This window comes from Stegostoma tigrinum, chromosome 10 (genome assembly GCF_030684315.1).
Source record: "Stegostoma tigrinum isolate sSteTig4 chromosome 10, sSteTig4.hap1, whole genome shotgun sequence".
Classification (NCBI taxonomy): domain Eukaryota; kingdom Metazoa; phylum Chordata; class Chondrichthyes; order Orectolobiformes; family Stegostomatidae; genus Stegostoma; species Stegostoma tigrinum.
Genome location: NC_081363.1, coordinates 84,170,596 through 84,189,378, shown reverse-complemented (window position 1 = coordinate 84,189,378; position 18,783 = coordinate 84,170,596). Strand labels below are relative to the sequence as shown.

At 50.7% G+C, this 18,783-nt stretch overlaps 1 protein-coding gene across 1 annotated transcript in view; it reads left to right on the top strand.

Moving 5' to 3' along the window:
* Positions 1 to 1,265: 1,265 nt before the first annotated feature.
* The window catches only part of dll4 (delta-like 4 (Drosophila)), a 36,856-nt gene continuing 19,338 nt past the window's right edge, over positions 1,266 to 18,783 (top strand). Inside the window, exons 1-8 of the mRNA XM_059649322.1 lie at positions 1,266 to 1,604; positions 2,304 to 2,555; positions 3,752 to 3,809; positions 10,505 to 10,768; positions 11,762 to 11,822; positions 14,042 to 14,172; positions 15,614 to 15,783; positions 17,264 to 17,483. Of these exons, the coding sequence (XP_059505305.1) occupies positions 1,551 to 1,604; positions 2,304 to 2,555; positions 3,752 to 3,809; positions 10,505 to 10,768; positions 11,762 to 11,822; positions 14,042 to 14,172; positions 15,614 to 15,783; positions 17,264 to 17,483 (1,210 nt within the window). The 5' untranslated portion in view covers positions 1,266 to 1,550. The remainder of the gene's footprint in view (positions 1,605 to 2,303; positions 2,556 to 3,751; positions 3,810 to 10,504; positions 10,769 to 11,761; positions 11,823 to 14,041; positions 14,173 to 15,613; positions 15,784 to 17,263; positions 17,484 to 18,783) is intronic.

Sequence of the window (18,783 nt, the reverse complement as noted above, 5' to 3'; positions counted from 1 at the left end):
TGTATCTCACGTTCTGATGAGGTGGAGAGATACTTACGTCTGTGAAGTCAATGTGAGAGCAAATGGTGCCCTCAGTGCTTGGGACTAAATGCCCAGCGCTACATGAGGCATCATACTTACCTCTATCCTCTCCAACACCAACCCATTCCCAATGGATCTGTCAGTGAGCAGGACACAACTCCCCTGGGGTGGGGGGAAGCTGGGAGGTGCTAGGAGTAGATCCTCACCCAACTTCGAAATCTGAGCTCTCTCTGCACGGAGAGAAATAAACCTGGTGTCAAGACACAGAGGTAGATTGGGAGTGTGTGTGTGTGTGTGTGTGTGTGTTTGTGTGTGTGTGAGAGAGAGAGATGGGGATAGAGGGGTTTCAGAAATAGCTCGAGAAATGTCACCAATTTGTGCATTATTTAACATGAAGTGGTTCAAATATTGAAATGTAGCCCTATGGTCTAACTCTTATGGCACACGACTGGAGCTGTGAGGCTGTGCTCAAATCCTACCTACTCTCAGCTTGATTGGAAGATATTTTTATAAGAAGATCTAACAGTGAGGGATCAATTGACTAAGTTAGAGATTTCATAGAAACAATCTTGCAGGGGGGTGGGGGGAGACTATTGTGTTGGTCGTTTACAATAAAATTCTCTTGGAACTTGGCATTATCATTAATAAATGGGATCCTGAGCGTGAGGAAGCTCTTGGTGACCTTGACAGAGTTAGCAGGCAAATATGCTCTCTTAAGGTGAATGTGGACTGATTTTAAAAAGTGGGGCAAGATCTGACCACAGGGAGGACTAGGGACGGGAGCTGTGAGTGATTCTAGGGTGCAGGCAGTTTATAACAAGTTGGTAAAGGAAAAGGTGGGTGAGTGAAAAGGGTACACACACACACACACACACACACTACACAGACACATACACACACACAGACATACGCAGATACAAATACACACACAGACACACATGCACACACAGACAAATACACACACAGACACACGCACGCACACAGACACAAATACACACACAGACACACATGCACACACAGACACAGACACACACAGACATACAGACACACATGGACACATACATACACAGATACATACACAGACACGCAGACACACACAGAGAAAGGAGTAAAGCAGTGAGTGGCAGGCTACTTAATACATGCAGACACAGATGCTCGTCTCACTTTGATTGACAGCTTGGCCAATCGAGCGTCGCTATTTAAAGGGAGTCCGAGCAGTGCAGGCGCACAGTAAGTGTCAGAGAAAGAGAAGCACACACACGCGCGCACATATATATTCAGACACACATTACCACAGAGGAAGCTATTCCAGTTCCAGTCCCACAGCCGGAGTGGAGCGAAACCTAACCAGCACTGGAACTCCGGATTGACGCCTGGTTTCTCGTTCCAGCGGAGGGGGTTTTGTTTTTGTTGCAGAAAGGAGCCAGTTCCTGGGATTTCTACCCCCGCGTTTGTTTGGGAATCTGCTGCTGGGAGCCGGGCACAGGGAAAGGAGCAAAGCGATCTTTGGGACAGTGTTAGACCCAGCGATGGCAGCTTTCCCCAGCATTGGCACTGCGCTCTTTCTGCTGTTAGTTCCCCAGGTAACTCCAGCACTCACCTCCTTATTCACCCCCTCACTTCCTGACTCTGCCCCCTCTCTTCCTCAGCTCCTTCCCATTTAAACATTCCCCATCTTTCTGTACATTAATCTCTCAAATTTCTGTCTCTCTTCATTTCATTAATTTTCTCTCCCTGCCCTTCCTTGCGTGTATGTCGTCGATCTTTCTCTCTCCCATGCTCTCTACATCGTGCTCCCTCTCTTTCTCTCGAAACGGCTGTCTTTCTCGCCTTATCCTTCTCTCCCCTTTCCTTTATAACACACTCTGTATATGCATAAATATCTGGTTCCCTCTAATTTTCTCTCTATCATGCTATCTACTTCTGTCGCTATCTTTCTAGTTTTCTCTACATCGCACTCTATCTTTCCTTTCCCTTCTTCCTTCTCCCTTGTCAATTCTCCACCACCCCTCCACTTCACCATCACCCTCTCCCTCGCTTCACCATCACCCTCTCCCTCGGTTCACCATCACCCTCTCCCTCCCTTCACCATCACCTTCTCCCTCCCTTCACAATCACCCTCTCCCTCCCTCCACCATCACCCTCTCCCTTCCGCCACCATCACCCCTTCTCTATCTCCCTTCACCATCACCCTTTCTCTCTCTCCCTCCTCACCAACCCCCCCCCCCCCCCCCACTTCTCTCTGTTCGCCGCGCTGATCTCGGTGTCTGTCTTTTTGAAAGGTGTCTGCTAGCGGTACATTCGAGTTGAGGATCGGACAGTTTGAGAACTCTGGCGCTCTGTTAGCTGCCGGGAACCGCTGTGTGCCTGAATGTCGAACCTTCTTTCGGGTGTGTCTGAAACATTTCCAGAAGGTGGTGTCCCCGGAGCCGTGCACCTACGGCAATGTACTGACCCCGCTGCTGGGCACAAACTCATTCACAGTGCCGGACAGCCAGGCTCCGCTCAGAATCAACTTCACCTTCAAATGGCCGGTGAGAGACAGAGGCACACGGAGAGAGAGAGACTGGGGCACAAAGAGACAGAGACAGAGTGACACACAGAGGGAGAGACTGGGGGACACAGAGGGAGAGACTGGGGGACACAGAGAGGGAGAGACTGAGGGACACAGAGAGGGATAGACTCTGGGGACACAGGGAGGGAGAGAGACTGGGGTCACAGAGAGACAGAGAGTGACACAGAAAGGGAGAGAGACTGGGGGACACAGAGAGGGATAGAGACTGGGGGACACAGAGAGGGAGAGACTGGGGGACACAGAGAGATAAGGAGGCACAGAGAGATGCATAGAGAGACAGAGAGAGCGAGGCACAGAGAGACAGAGAGAGTGGGAGAGACAGGGAGGCACAGAGAGACAGAGAGTGTGTTGCAAACCGATGCGCATGTTTAGGGGGGATTGGGGAGGTGGCTGCACTCTGACAGCTCACCTTGTGCAGAAAGTTATGAACTCAAATAAATAAAGCGTAATATGAGATTGGGAACCGGACCCTGGGCTTAATGTGAGGGTGCGCTACCCCCTACAAACCTGACGGCGTGGACTGAGCAGTGAGAAGGGCAGACACGGGCACTGGCAAGACACTCAATATCCAGAACACACAGACACACCGACACAGACAGACAGAGAGAGAGAGAGACATACAGAGACACAGACAGGGAGCAAGAGAGACACAGGCACTGATACAGAGAGAGACACACATACAGAGACACAGACAGAGACACATATAGAGAGAGACACACTGAAACAGTCGGGTACGGAGATACACTCAGACACGGAGATGCTGACACACAGACGCACACAAAAACAAGAGACATGTTGACACGAACGCACTGATACACACACTCAGACACAACCATGCACAAAACACAGAGACGCGAAGAAATACAAACTGAAGATGATCTTGTGCAGGGACATAATAACCATGCTGATGCACATGTGAGGCGAGTAGTTCTCAGTTGTACCCAACACAGGAGCCCTTTTAGAGAGCCAGGGGTGGCGGTGGGGGGGGTGACGGTGGTGTATGTTCACTAACCCCGGGCCCCCTCAGAAATCAGGCAACCAATCCGAATGAAACCCTTAACGCCGTACCCAGTGTACGCGGATATAAATCTTCTGCCTGCTGCAACCGGGCGATGGTTTGCTAACTCCAAGTCTCTGTCTCTTCATGTTTGACAGGGAACTTTCTCTCTGATCATTGAAGCCTGGAATTCTGCCTCGAACCTGCCGAGTCCCAGTAAGTGCCACAGACCGCGAGGGGGCGGCAGCGAGCCGCATCTTCCACGAGCACCGCTCTTGGGACCCAGCCCCACTTTACAGTCTTACTTGTTTTATTTGTCATAAATTCGAACAAAGGCTTCTCGCAGACTCCCTCCACTTTTGTTTTTTTTTGTTTGTTGTTGTTTTGGTTTTGTTTTAGTTTGACTGCAGTGCTTTGTTTTTATGAAGTTACAGCTTCCCATTTATTCAGTGCTGGTGCAGCAGATCCTCATCTCCCCCAGTGTTCACAACACAATCAACTTCCTCTCGGTTATTTTTGGTGTGGGAAACCGAGCTGGTGAGAAAAGCTGAGCTTTGCCAAGAAGTCAAGACGGCCTTTTCCTGCGTTTTACACCTTTGCAACAAATCAGTACCGCCCTTTTTTGACCGGCTTTCAGGAATGGGGTTTAGGCAGAAGCTGACAAAATTGTTGGGGAGAGTGGCTCAAAGACCCACACACCCAGTCCATCACCCTGGGATTTGTGTTCCCATCACTCAGGAATAGACCCCATTCCTCAAGAACCTGCTCCCATCGCTCTGGGATTGTGTTCCCATCACTCCAGGTTTGTTCCCACCTCTCTCGGCTCTTCCCATCACTCAGGATAGACCCCATTACTCCAAGATTGCTCCCATCATTCCGGAATAGACCCCATTCCGCGAGAAGTGTTCCCATCGCTCTGGGATTGTTCCCACCACTCCAGAACAGACCCCATTACTCCAGGATCACCCCCATCACTCCGGGATTCTGTCACCATTACTCTTGGATTGACCTCATTGCTCTGGGATGGGCGCCCATCACTCCAGGATTGCCTGTCTCCATCACTCCAGGATTGTTATTATCATTCCAGAATTGTTCCCACCATTCCAAATTTGGCTCCATCACTCTGGGATGTTCCCAGTCTGCCGGATTGCTTATCCCCATCACGCAGGATTGTCTGTCTTTACCGCTCCAGGACTGTCAGCATCACTCTGGATTTGACCCCATCACTCTGGGATTGTTCCCATCACTCTGGGAATGTCGATCCAGGATTGCCTGTTTGTGTCACTCCAGGATCACTGCAGGAGCTGCGGAGACTTCAGTCATGCTGGGCCATGTGTTTGCCCACTACTTCAGGATCTGTGTCCCTCTGTCTCTACTGGTTCGAAGCAGGATTACACCAGGATTGGTCTGGGATCTGTACATCTTTGCCACCCTGAGATTACTCCCAGAATCTGCGAGTCTTGAACACTCTAGAATCTGTTTGTCTCTATCACTCCAGGATCACTCCTACTACCTATGATTCCACACATTGGGATTACTCACTGCAGGATTTGTGTACGTTGACAGCTTTTTGAATACTCTCGGGTCTGTCCATCTGTTTCCATAGGAACAAAAGGAAACCATTGAGCCCTCACTGATCCTTAATCTTCAAAGTTCCAGGAAATATCATCCTACTTTGAGTAAACTCTCGTGTCAATTTAATCTGGGCATCGTTCACCGTAGTTGTGTCCTTTCTAAAGTGTGATGCACTCACTTTACTCCACTGTACTGTAACTAGGACCTCAATGCAGCTGATTTATACTCTTCAATTCTATGGAAGTAAAAGCTAGCATTTCACTTGCTTTTTGTGAAGTTCCTGTCAGTGTTGATGGTATTTTAATGATCAATGCACACAAGCCTTTCAGTCTATTCAAAGCTCCAGTGGTTCTAGCCTATCCTGCCCTAAGAAGTACTCCAGTCAATCCCGTCTCTATTCAAAGTTGATGAGTTCACATCAAAAATCCATTTATCATGGTTTTTCCCACTGTCAGAATCACAGAACATTTGGCCCATCCTGTCAGCACCAGGCTCCTGCCTTTTCCCCATATCCCTGCTCACGATTTCTATCCAAATAATCATCCTCTTGAACGCCTCAATTGAACCTGCCTCCACCACATTTCCTGGCAGCGCACTCCTCACCCTAACCACTCACTGAGTGAATAAGATTTTTCTCACATTCCTCTCTTGCTTCATTTGCAGATCACTCTAAATCGATGCCCTCTTACTTTAAGAGCAGTAACAGTCTCTCCCTGTCTATTCTGTCCAGCCCTACCATGATTTTGAAAACCTCTATCCGATATCCCTCTCAGTCTATCTCTTCGGGGAGAGCTGCCCCAACTTCTTCAATCTTTCCTCGTCGCTGAGGTTTCTTATTCCTGGCACCATTCCTGTTCATACCACTGTGCGAGTATGGAGCTTCCCAAAGCATGGAGCAAAACCATTTCAAAGGAAACGTGAGAGACGTTACAGAGGGTCCTTACATCAGAGTGAACTGTTAACAGAAGTGAACAAGCAGGAATGTCCAGGAGCAAGCTCCATTCCCCTTTGAGGTCCTGCTCCCTGTCTGGGGAGAAAAAAAAATCATTTCTGTGTAATGCCCTTACCCTAACCCTAATATAGCTGCCAAGGATAGAGAGACAGAGGGAACCCCCATCTCGCTCAACACTGCAGGCAAATAGCTGATGCCCCCCAAAAACTTAAAGCACTCTGTTGTCAGCCAATAGAATCATAGAGCTGTACAGCACAGAAACAGACCCTTCGGTCCAACTCGTCCATGATGACCAGATATCCAAAATTAGTCTAGTCCCGTTTGGCCCATACCCTTCTAAACCCTTCCTAGTTATATACCTATCCAAATGCCTTTTAAATGTTGTAATTGTCCCAGCCTCCACCACTTCCTCTGGCAGCCCATGCCATACATGCACCACCCTCTGCGTGAGAAAGTTGCCCCTGAGATCCCATTTTAGATCTTTCCCCCTTACCTCAAACCTATGCCATCTGGTTTTGGACTCCCCCACCCCGGGGAAAATCCCTTGGCTATTTATCCTATCCATGCCCCTCATGGTTTTTAAACGTCTGTAAGGTCACCCCTCAGTGTCTGACACTCCAGGGAAAATGGTCCCAGCTTATTCACCCTCTCCCTGTAGCTGAAACCCTCCAACCCTGGCAAAACCTTTCTAAACCCTTCCAAGTTTCACAACATCCTTCATTTTCCCATTCTGCTTATTACGAGCAATAACTAAATGGACGGGGTCCGTGATGGTGAATTTTCATCTGACAAGCCATAGGTTGAGCGTCAGTGATCCACATAGCTTTGGGTCACCTGTCATTTGCAGACTTGAATTGGTGACTTGCTATCCCTTCATTGCAGCTGCCGACAAATGTAGAGAAGCCAGCACTGATCCTGACAGTGCTTCACAAGCCACATGCCACTGTCTGTAGAGTGCTAGTACCCTCTGTCACCTTTCACTTAGCTGATCTCATCACCAGGTCAGTAAGTCACCCACGACCCCCATCAACTCCGACATTCATCACCCGTTTCCTGGGACAGATTTTCATCGGGTGCCTTATTCAATCTTCGTGCTGTTCAGGGCACGTAGTGTTGGGTGGGGGGTTGTGGTGGTGTGGGGAGAAGTGGGTAGCGTCCCTGCCTCTGAGCCAGCAGCTGAGCACTCCTAGCCAAGAAATGTGCATTCACAATGCAGCTTGACCATTTGCAGCAGCTTCCAACAAACCCCAATGGTAGATGGCAGGAGTGGGAGATATTCCTGGTCAGCCAAAGTGATACAAGGAAGATTGGGAGACTCTGCCACCTCTTTCCCTAACTCCAGACCACAACATGCATGGAAAAATGGATGTTACTATGGCAACCTAAACCCCAGGTGCACTGGTTGGCTGAGGAGTTGGGCCAGATCAAGTTGGTTCCGGTGATGTTGAGCTCATTCGTTGTTCTAGCTATAATGGACCTCACTCCTTGCTCTAACTGTGCATAGACCAGACAAAAAAATGATGGATAGAGGATGTTATCAGTTCAGGATCAGTTAATTCCGGAATTTATGTGCCAATATAAGTTGGGACAGTTTATAACCATCACTCCAGGATCTGTCTACCTCCTCAACTGTGCGTCTGATTCTCGCATCCACTCTGGGATCTCTGTTTTTCTCTCATCGGTTTTGGAACTGAAGAATCAGCTGTGTGGTTGACATCTGAAACTGTTACTTTTTTATTTGCTCTCTCAAATGCTTGATGATTTGGGCTTAATTTTCGCATTGAATCCCCCACATACCCCAGATGGTTTCTCAAAGCCCAGGTTTGATGGTTGCCGCTCCTGCCTTGTTCCCCTGCTACTTTCCTCCAATTCCCATCCCATTTCATTCTTTCTGGACAGCCAGGTCCACACCCCCCAACCCCAATCCCCACCCCAGCACAGTTCTACCTTTCCCATCACCCCCCCCCCCCCCCCATTCCTGGCGAGTCTGCCATCCCCAACTGACCCAATGCACAGGGAGATCCACACAGAGGCTGAGGAGGTTCCTCCTGTATCTTCCCTAAAAGTTGCCTATCCCTAATTGCCCAGAGGGCAGTTGAGAGTCAGTTACATTGCTTTGGATCTGGAGTCACATGTAGGTCAGACTGGGGAAGGAGATAAATTTCTTTTCCATTAGTGAACCAGATAAGTTTTATTCCCCCTGGCAATTGGAAACAGTTTCCCCTCTGAATTCCAGAGAGTTGTTGAATTCAGATTCCACTCTCGACCATAGCAGGATTTGAACCCTCGTTCCCAGAACACTACCTAAGGGTCGTTGAATTAATAATCTAGTGATAATACCACCAGATCATAGCTCCCCAAGTCTTGGTGGTCTCTTGTTTGTTTGTGAAGCTACCAGTCTCTGGCAATAAGCCAGTGCCCGGTGTTTAGCTCCTGGTTTAATGAGAGTGATTGATTGATTTATTTATTTCATTGTATATCGAAATACAGTGAAAAGCTTTGTTTATGAGCAATACAGGCAGACGATAGTAAGCAAAGGATGTACAGATCAAAGAGACTTGGACAGAGGTGCACAGGTTAGATTGAACAGGGCGTGCACTAGGCAAGATCAGCATGATTTGAGGCTACAGAGCCCGTTCAACAGTCTGACAATGGTCAGGAAGAAGCTGTTCCTGAACCTGAGTGTGTTCAGACTTCTGTATCTTCTACCTGACAGAAGGTGTTGTAGGAGATTATTACTGGGGTGTGATGGGACTTTGACGATGTTGGCCGCCTGTCTGCGGCAGCGAGCCGTGTAGATGGAGTCCATGGATGGAAGGTTGGCTTCCGTGATGATCTGGGCTGTGCACACCACCTTCTGTAGCTTCTTACGGCCCTGAGCAGAGCAGTTGCCGTACCAGACAGTTATGCACCCAGACAGAATGTTTTCAATGGTGTATCTGTAGAAGTTAGTCAGGATTGATATGGACATGCCAAATCTCCTGAGCTGAATGAGGAAGAAGAGGCATTGTTGTGCCTTCTTGACCATCACATCTATGTGGGAAATCCAGGACAGATTGTTGGTTATCATCACTCCAAGGAACTGGATGCTCTTGTAATAGTTGGGCCAAGCTACTGCAGTGTCAATGGGAAGGGAGCCCAGGATGGAATGAGGAGGGACTGAATTGCCCTGGTTTTGTAGCCTCCGTGGCATTTCTGCCCTCATCTTTAGCCACTTCCATTTACACGTTTGCTGAAGACACCAGCATCGTAGGTCGGATCTCAACCCTCCAACATGACAGAGTGCAGGAAAGAGATAGAGGACTTACTGGCGTGGTGTGCAGGCAACAATCTCTCCCTCAACGCCAGCAAAATGACAAGGCTGGTTATCGACTTCAGGAAATGGACTGGAGGATGTGTGCCCACCTGCATCACTGGTGCGGAGGTGGAGATGGTCAGGAGCGTCATGTACCTATCCCTAATCATCTAGGGGGCAGGTGAGAGTCAATTACATTGCGTCACGTACCCAGGAGTGAAAATCCGCAAGAATCTGTCCTGGGCCCATCCCTGTTGACACATGTCAAGAAAGCACAACAACGCCTCTGCTTCCTGAGGAGGCTAAGGGAATTCACAGTGGTCCTGACTCATTTTTATAGCTGCTGCCACGGAAAGCATCCTATCTGGATGCGTCATGGCATGGCATGACAACTGCTGGTGCCCACGACCACGAGTAATTGCAGAGAGTCGTGAGCACAGCCCAATCCATCAAACAAACCCCCAGCCTTCCCTCCACTGACTCCGACTACACTTCCCACTGCCTTGGGAAAGCAGCCAACATCATCAAAAACCGCGCCCACCCCAGTTATACCCTCCCATGGGGCAGTCGGTGCAAATATTTAAAAACATGTACCAACAGATTCAAGAACAGCTTCTTCCCCGCTGTTATCAGGCTTACGGATGGACCCCTCACCTGTTAGAGTTGACTCATCTCTGCACCCCTTCCCTGTGGCTGTAACCCTTCATTCTGTGCTCTTTTCTGTTGCTCTGATGTGCTGACGTACAGATCAAAGAGATTTGGACAGAGGCGCACAGGTTAGATTGCACAGGGCGTGCACTAGGCAAGATCAGCTTGATTTGAGGCTACAGAGCCCATTCAACAGTCTGATAATGGCCAGGAAGAAGCTGTTCCTGAACCTGAGTGTGTTCAGACTTCTGTATCCTCTACCTGACAGAAGAGGTTGTACGAGATTATTACCGGGGTGTGATGGGTCTTTGACGATGTTGGCCGCCTTGCGTGAGATATGACTTTGTACGCCAAACAATGCTTTACACTGTATCCCGGCACACGCGGCATTAATAATGAATCCAACCCTCCGTGTTAATCTGGGCTGTTTGCTCTCCGCAGATGTGACCAGCCCTGAGACATTGATCAGCCGCTTTGCCATCCAGAGGCACCAGTCGGTGGGCACAGCCTGGGCCCAGGATTCCCTACAAGGGGAGCACACTCAGTTGCACTACTCGTACCGGGTGGTATGCAGCCAACACTACTACGGAGAGGGATGCTCCGACTACTGCCGGCCCCGGAACGACACCTTCGGGCACTACACCTGCGGCAAGGAGGGACAGAGGCACTGCCTGCCGGGCTGGCAGAATGAGTACTGCTCACAACGTAAGGAGGGGCACGGAGCACCGAGACCAACGTCGGCGCAGTGGCTGGGCTCAGCGGTTAGCACTGCTGCCTCCAAGTGTCAGGGACCCACCCCGCCCCGGCTTCGATCCCACCCTTGGCCGACAGCCTGCACGGAGCTTGCATGCTCTCCGCCACGGGCTTCCCGCGGCGCTCCGGTTTTCCTCCCCCAGTTCCAAAGGTGCGCAGGCCGTGCTAAATCGGCCATAGTATCGTAGGTTAGCCATGTTGTGGGGATAGGATAGGAGGTTAGGCCTGGATGGGAGGCTGTTTGGACTTGATGGGCCAAATGGACGGCTTCCACGCTGCTTTGGGATTCTATGACTGTGACCCACAGAGAGTGGAGGAGCAAGCAGAGGGAAAACCAGTGGACCGTACACCCCGCTACTGTACATTCTTTAGCTCCACTGGAGTTTCATCCTGGCTCTGTCTATCCATCCACCTCCGCAACCGCACCCCCCCCCCCCCACCCGTCCTGGAGAGTCATTCATGGCACAGGGGCTCTTTCTACCCATCTACCCCGTTGCTGCCAATTTATTCCCAGAGCGTCCAGCTAAGGCCATTTCCAAGAGAGTCGGCCACACTGCAGTGGGCCTGGAGTCACACGTGGGCCGGACCGGGTCACGGGTGGCACCTTTGCCTCCCCGAGAGGGCATTCACCAACCACACGGCCACCGAGACCAGTTTCAGCTGCGGATTGCCTCAACTGGATCGAAATTCCGGCAGCAGACCCGTGCCACCAGATCCCCGAGCCATGGCCGCAGAATTCCCAGCCCAGTGGTGTTCCCACCATGCCAGCTGCCTGCCTTCGTGTGGGGCTGGGAAAACGTGTCACCGTGGGCATTATTACTGGTGAGGAAAAGGAGCAGGGGCAGAGGTGTTTGCGGTGTAGTTTACTACTGGACCGGGGATGAGTCTGTCACTGCCTCAGATTTACAATATCTTCTCCTGTTTTTTTTGTTTAATTCCCTCCAGCGATTTGCCAGGCTGGATGCAGCTTGGATCATGGCTACTGTGACCAACCAGGCGAGTGCAAGTAAGTGATGGAGGAGCATGGGCAGCGAGTAACGGGACATCGCCCCGCCGCACACGTCATACCAACGCAGGGCCTTCATTCGGACCACATCCTCTGGTTTCCTCTCGCTGTTGTGGCTGCCCCCTGCCACTCTGTGTTACTCCGGTTATCTGAAGTCACCCCACTCTGCCCCAGCTGATCCTAGCCCAAAACCCCTGCCACAACACATCCCTCCTCACCTCAGACCCTCCCCAGCCGCCACCTGTGGACACACAGACACACACGTGAAGACTTAACGCACATAGACAGACATACACAGAGACCCCCACACATGTACACATATGAATGTACACAGTTGCATATTATGCAGTATAATGTGGATAAATGTGAGGTTATCCACTTTGGTCACAAAAACAGGAAGGCAGATTATTAACTGAATGGTAGAAGTTTAGGGAAAGGTGAGATGCAATGAGTCGTGGGTGTCGTGGTGGAACAGTCACTGAAGGTTGGCATACAGCAGGCAGTGAGGAAAGCTAATGGCATGCTGGCCCTCATAGCGAGAAGATGACAGTATCAGAATAAGGATGTTTTGCTGCAGTTATACAGGGCTTTGGTGCGATCACACCTTGAGTATTGTGTGTAGTTTTGGTCTCCTCGTCTGGGGAAAGACATTCTTGCTACTGAGAGAGTCCAGCGAAGGTTCACCAGACTGATTCCCAGGATGGCAGGACTGACATATGAGGAAAGACTAGATCGACTGGGCTTGTATTCACTGGAATTTAGAAAAATGAGGGGGGATCTCATAGAAACATATACAATCCTGATGGGACTGGACAGGCGAGATGTGGGAAGAATGTTCCTGATAGTGGGAAAGTCCAAAATTAGGGTCACAGTCTAAGGATAAGGGGTGGGCCATTCAGGACTGAGATGAGGAAGAAATTCTTCATTCAGAGAGTTCTCTCCCACAGGAAGCTGTTGGGGCCAGTTCATTAGATTTATTCAAGAGGGAGCTGGTCATGGCCCTTGTGGATAAAGGGATCATGGGGAATGGAGAGAAAACAGGAATGGGATACTGAAATTGCATGATCAACTGTGAACATATTGAATGGTGGTGCAGGCTCAAAGGGCTAAATGGCCTACTCCTGAACCTATTTTCTATCACACACACACACACACACACACACACACACACACACACACACACACACACACACACAAAGACAGAGAGACAGACACAGAGCGACAGCCACACATACAAAGAGACAGACACACATAGACCCACAGGTACAGACACACACACTCCCAACACTGAGACACATCCCCGTTCTGTAAACTGTCAACAATCTATTCTTGAAGATTTTGGCACATGGCTGTCGCTCTACCCTGTCGCACCCTCTGTTCCTCGTCCCTCCAAAGCAAAAAGCTTCAAGACCCAGTTGGCTGGTGCTTAGCTGTCAACCAAGCTGCTCTGTTCTTCCACTTCCAATATTTTAATAATGGACAGAGAAATATTCAAATGTTTTTCTAATATCCCTGTGGTTTTTATCTCCTTTATTCATTCACAGGATGTGGGCATCACTGGCATGGCCAGCATTTTATTGCCCGTCTCTGATTGCGCTTGAACTGAGCGACCTGCTAGAACCATCTCAGGCAGGGCAGTTCAGCCACCTGCATTGCCGTGAATCTGGAGTTTCATATAGGCCAGATCCAGCAAGGATGTAGGATTCCATTCCCAAAATCCTCAGAATTAGGCCCAGCACTGTGCCGTCCTTTGCTGGACCTTCCTCACGTGGGCATTCAAAGTTCTCGTGCATCCATTTCAAGAAACCTGACTCACCTGCAAACCATTCAATTATCCCCAGCTGAAAGTCGAAACCCCTTGCTCGAATTACCTGCTTACTATTTTTACACAACTCAGTGAATTGTCTGCGTACTGGCTCCTCTGACTGTTTAGGAGCCAAGCTGTACCCACAAAAAAAAGCCTCATTGGACGATGCTCTCCAAGATAAGCCTCCTTACTGCAGTAACTAACTCCTTAATTAGTGATGTGATAATATCTTCTCTTTACAAACACCTCCCCTGACAAAGACTATCACAGCATCAGATGATAGGGTTTATTCCTACATTTGTAACAGAAGATTGCGTTTGTGACTGCCTTCCTGTTTGTTGCGTGATGTGATTAATCCTGTGCCTTTTTCTCTCTCTCTCTCTCTCTCCCCAACCACCCCACCCCTGACAAGGTGCCACTACGGATGGCAGGGCCCGTTGTGTGATCTCTGCATGCACTATCCTGGTTGTCTACATGGAACCTGCCAGCAGCCCTTTCAGTGTACCTGCAAGGAAGGCTGGGGTGGTCTTTTCTGTAATCAAGGTGAGTGCTCCAGTCCCATCCTCAGAAATGGTCCCCTGCCATCTAGCCATGGGCTGGCTGCTCCCAAATCCAAGCCTTCCACAGGAAGGAGCTCCCCACGGTCCGAGCCAACGCCCCACTTCACTCTCCGAAACTCGCAATGACGTTGACTAATGGTGGATCACTTGGTTCTTGAAGGGCAAGGGTAGGGAGTTCACAGCATGCTCCCTGTTACTGAGCATGCTGGGAGAGAGCAGCAGCAGGGAGAGTCTTACTGCCTCACCCTGGGAGATACGTGCAATTGCAGGGGCGGGAAATGATGAGAATAAACCACTGCGAGGACAGATTCTCACTCAACCCCCTCCCCACTACACTGCCTCATACACTCTTGAGCTGTGTGCCCCTCCCACATACATTGCCCATCCCATTCCTGCAACAGTGTCCCCCTCCCCCACAGTGTCGCCCACACCCACCTTGCACCGTTCACCCCCCCCCCACAGTGTATCTCTCCTCCCACAGCACCCCCACCTTCCATAGTGTGCCCCTCCCCCCACAGTGTGCCTTTCCCCCAATGATTTGCCCCACCCAGACAGTGTCCCTTCCCCCATTGTAGTCCCCCCTACCCACACAGTGTTCCCCTCCCACAGATTGTCCCACCCTCTGAAGTATCCCCCATCCCACAGTGTCCCTTTGCCCCACAGTGTTCAGCCCCTCCAGATTGCCCCCTCCCCCACAGTGTCCCACGCACCCCCCCAAGCGTCCCCCCTTCACCATTGCGTCATCCTCCCCACAGTGTCCCCTACCTCCACCATGCCCCACCCAATTGGCCCCCCTCCTACCTGTGTCCCTCTTTCCCACAGTGTCTCTGTCTTCCCACCCCCACCCCTGTGTCCTTCACAGTGCCCCTTCAACAGTGTCCCTGGACCTTCCCTGAGGTAACTCTGCCACTTACCTTCCCCCATGCCCCTACCCCCACCAAATGCCCCTGCCCCCAGTCACTTTCCCCACCCCCTCTCCACAGAATCTAGACCCCCAATCTGCAGCCCCCCACCCCACCCACTCCCTTACCTTCCAGAGCATGTTATTCCTTTTGGTCACCTTCTTTGATTATATGAGTTGTGGGGGGTTCAGTTGTGGTCACCCCCAGGGGATTGAGGGGGTAACATTCATCCCTGCGTTGGGGGTGTATGGGGTTCATTCACAGTGGTTTTCATTCACGGTTGCCCTTGGAAAGGGGGCGTTGATGTTTATTAACACTTGCCCCTGAGAAGTTGGGCGGGGGGAGAAGGTGCTCAGTAATGGTTTGTCGAAGCTGGGGGTTGATTAACAGTCGTAAGCTAGGGATGGGTGGGTGGGGGTCATTAGATAGTTGCCCCCTCCGCGGATCAGGGGTGGGTGCCCTGCAGCCCCCTCCCCGAACATGTGTTGTGACTGACCTTGTGACTCTGCCTTTGACCCCCAGACCTCAACTACTGCACTCACAACAGACCGTGCCTGAACAATGCCACCTGTACCAACACTGGGCAGGGCAGCTACACCTGTACCTGCCAGCCCGGGTACACCGGCACCAACTGTGAATCTCCCCTTCGCCAGTGTGACAGCAGCCCCTGCCGCAACGGGGGTACCTGCACGGTAAGAGAGCTCAAGGCATGGCCAGGCCTGGCTAGGCCTCAACCAGCTCAGAGGGCCCAGCAGGGGAGGGGGTTACCAGGCAGGAGAGGGGCACCTATTGGAGAAGGGTCTATCCATTAGGAAGAGTGTGATATCCATCAGGGAGGGGAGGAGAGACAATATCTGTCAGGGAATATCCATCAGGAAAGGGGGATATCCATCGGGGAGACGGAGGGATATCTATCCATCAGGGAGGGGGTGGCACAATATCTGTCGGGGAGGTGAGGGAATATCCAACAGGGAGAGGGGGATATCCATCGGGGAGGCATATCCATCAGGAAGATGGGAGGGAGGAGATATCTATTGGGGGGGAATTTCCATTGGGGAGAGGGATAATACCTATCAGGGAGAGGGGGCCATCCATTGGAGGGGGGCACTATTCATTGGGGAAGGGTGATATCTATCAGGATGAGGGGTGGTATCCATCAGGGAGAGGAAATATCCATCAGGGAGAGGGGGATATCCAGTGTGGGGAGTGGGGGATATCCATCAGGGAGAGGAGGATATCCATGGTGGAGAGTGGGGGGATATCCATCAGGGAGAGGTGGATATCCATGGTGGGGAGTGGGGGATATCCATCAGGGAGAGGAGGATATCCATGGCGGAGAGTGGGGGATATCCATCAGGGAGAGGTGGATATCCATGGTGGGGAGTGGGGGATATCCATCAGGGAGAGGTGGATATCCATGGTGGGGCGTGGGGGATATCGATTAGGGAGAGGTAGATATCCATGGTGGAGAGTGGGGGATATCCATCAGGGCGAGGTGGATATCCATGGTGGGGAGTGGGGGATATCGATCAGGGAGAGGAGGATATCCATGGCAGAGAGTGGGGGATATCCATCAGGGAGAGGTGGATATCCATGGTGGGGAGTGGGGGATATCCATCAGGGAGAGGTAGATATCCATGGTGATGAGTGGGAGGATATCCATCAGGGAGAGGTGGATATCCATGGTGGGGAGTGGGGGATATCCATCAGGGAGAGGTAGATATCCATGGTGGAGAGTGGGGGATATCCATCAGGGAGAGGTGGATATCCATGGTGGGGAGTGGGGAATATCCGTCAGGGAGAGGTAGATATCTATGCTGGGGGGGTTATCCATCAGGGAGAGGTGGATATCCATGCTGGGGGGGGATATCCATCAAGGAGAGGTGGATATCCATGGTGGAGAGTGGGGGTGGGCAGTAGGCAGGATTTAAAGCTGTGGTGTTAGAAAGGTCATTTTATAGATAATAGAAGGACAAAAAAAGCAGACAGCACTGTGGGACCAACCGAGGTTCTCGCAGAGGGACAGCATATTAACAACTGGCTGAATGTCCACCTTTGGTGTGGACGACGCTCACTGATAGACAAACAGACACGCAGAGAGAGAGAGAGAGAGAGAGACTCTGGAGGGAGTGTACCTTTGGTAAGTTTGTTCCTCATGTGCTTATGTTGCAGGAACTGGAAGATTCATACAGGTGCTCCTGCCTCCCCGGTTTCTTTGGGGAACACTGCGAGGTCAGCACCCTCACCTGCGCTGACTCACCCTGTTTCAATGGTGGGTCCTGCATCGAGAGATCACAGGGCACTCCCTACAGCTGTATCTGCCCACTGGGCTTCACCGGCTTAAACTGTGAGCAGAAAGTGGGCTGGTGCACCAGGAACCTGTGTGCAAACGGTAACTCATATCCTCTAGCCTGCATCTCTTCTGTCCTCCTCTTCCCTTCTCCTTGTAAACACGTGCTTCAGTGTGGAGGAAACTGGTTTAAAAAATTAACATGGAACTATAATGCCCTCTGGCACGAGAGGTGGCCATTTAGCCATTTTGTGCTTTTACTATGTCACAGTTTATCAATCCCAAACTATTCCACTGTCCCGCGCTCTCCCCATTATGCTGTTGTCAATTCCAAACTGTTCCCACTGTCCCGCGCTTCCCCGGTTACTTGTATTAATCCCAAACTATTTCCACTGTTCCGCGCTCTCCCAATTACCTGTATTCATCCCAAACTATTCCCACTGTTTTGCGCTCTCCCATTTCCCTGTATCAATCCCAAACTATTTCCACTGTCCCGCGCTCTCCCGGTTATCTGTACTAATCCCAAACTATTCCCACTGCTATGTACTCTCCCTATTTCCCTGTATCAATCCCAAACTATGCCCATTGCCCCACAATCTCCCCATTGCGCTGTATCAATCCCAAACTATTCCACTGCCCTGCACTCTCTCCCCATTGCCCTGTATCAATCCCAAACTATTCACACTATCCCGTGCTTTCCCTATTACCCTATATCAATCCCAAACTAATCCCACTGCCCCACTCTGTCCCCATTGCCTCATATCAATCCCAAACTAATCCCACTGCCCCACTCTGTCCCCATAGCCCTGCATCAAGCTCCAAGATAATCAGCCTATCCTGCTCTTGGGCCATAACCCTTAACGCATTCCTTGTACATATCCCTATGAATGTTCTGGGAGCAGGAGCAGGCCATTCAGCTCCTCACATCTGCTGTGCCAGAGGATAAGAAATTGCGGGGTTGATGTGACTATGACCATGACAGCACATTCCCAACATGATGTCTTCAGTATCGGGTGGTACAGTTAGGGTGAGACAAGTCCTCTGCTACCTTTCAGGCTGAAAGAGTGGGCTTTTGGGGTCTCACGTGCATTGTAACCACAGTGATAGCTGGAAGGTCCATGAGCAGGGATCAGATCCCTCCTGGGAATGTGCCAGAAGCCGCAGTTAGAGGGACAACTTAGGGAAGTGCCTTGTTAAAGTGTGTTACTCATGGGGTGGGAAATTGGAGGTATTGGGATGAGGCCACTGCATGTAAACTAGTTACCCCAAACTGAAAAAGGTAAAGGCCCTAAGGGATTGGTCCAGACCAGTTCCAGGTGAGAATATTCCTGATGCTTATTATCCCAGTTTCTATCAGACATTCTCGCTGGGGTGACCCTGTCCTCCAAAAAAAGACTTGCAC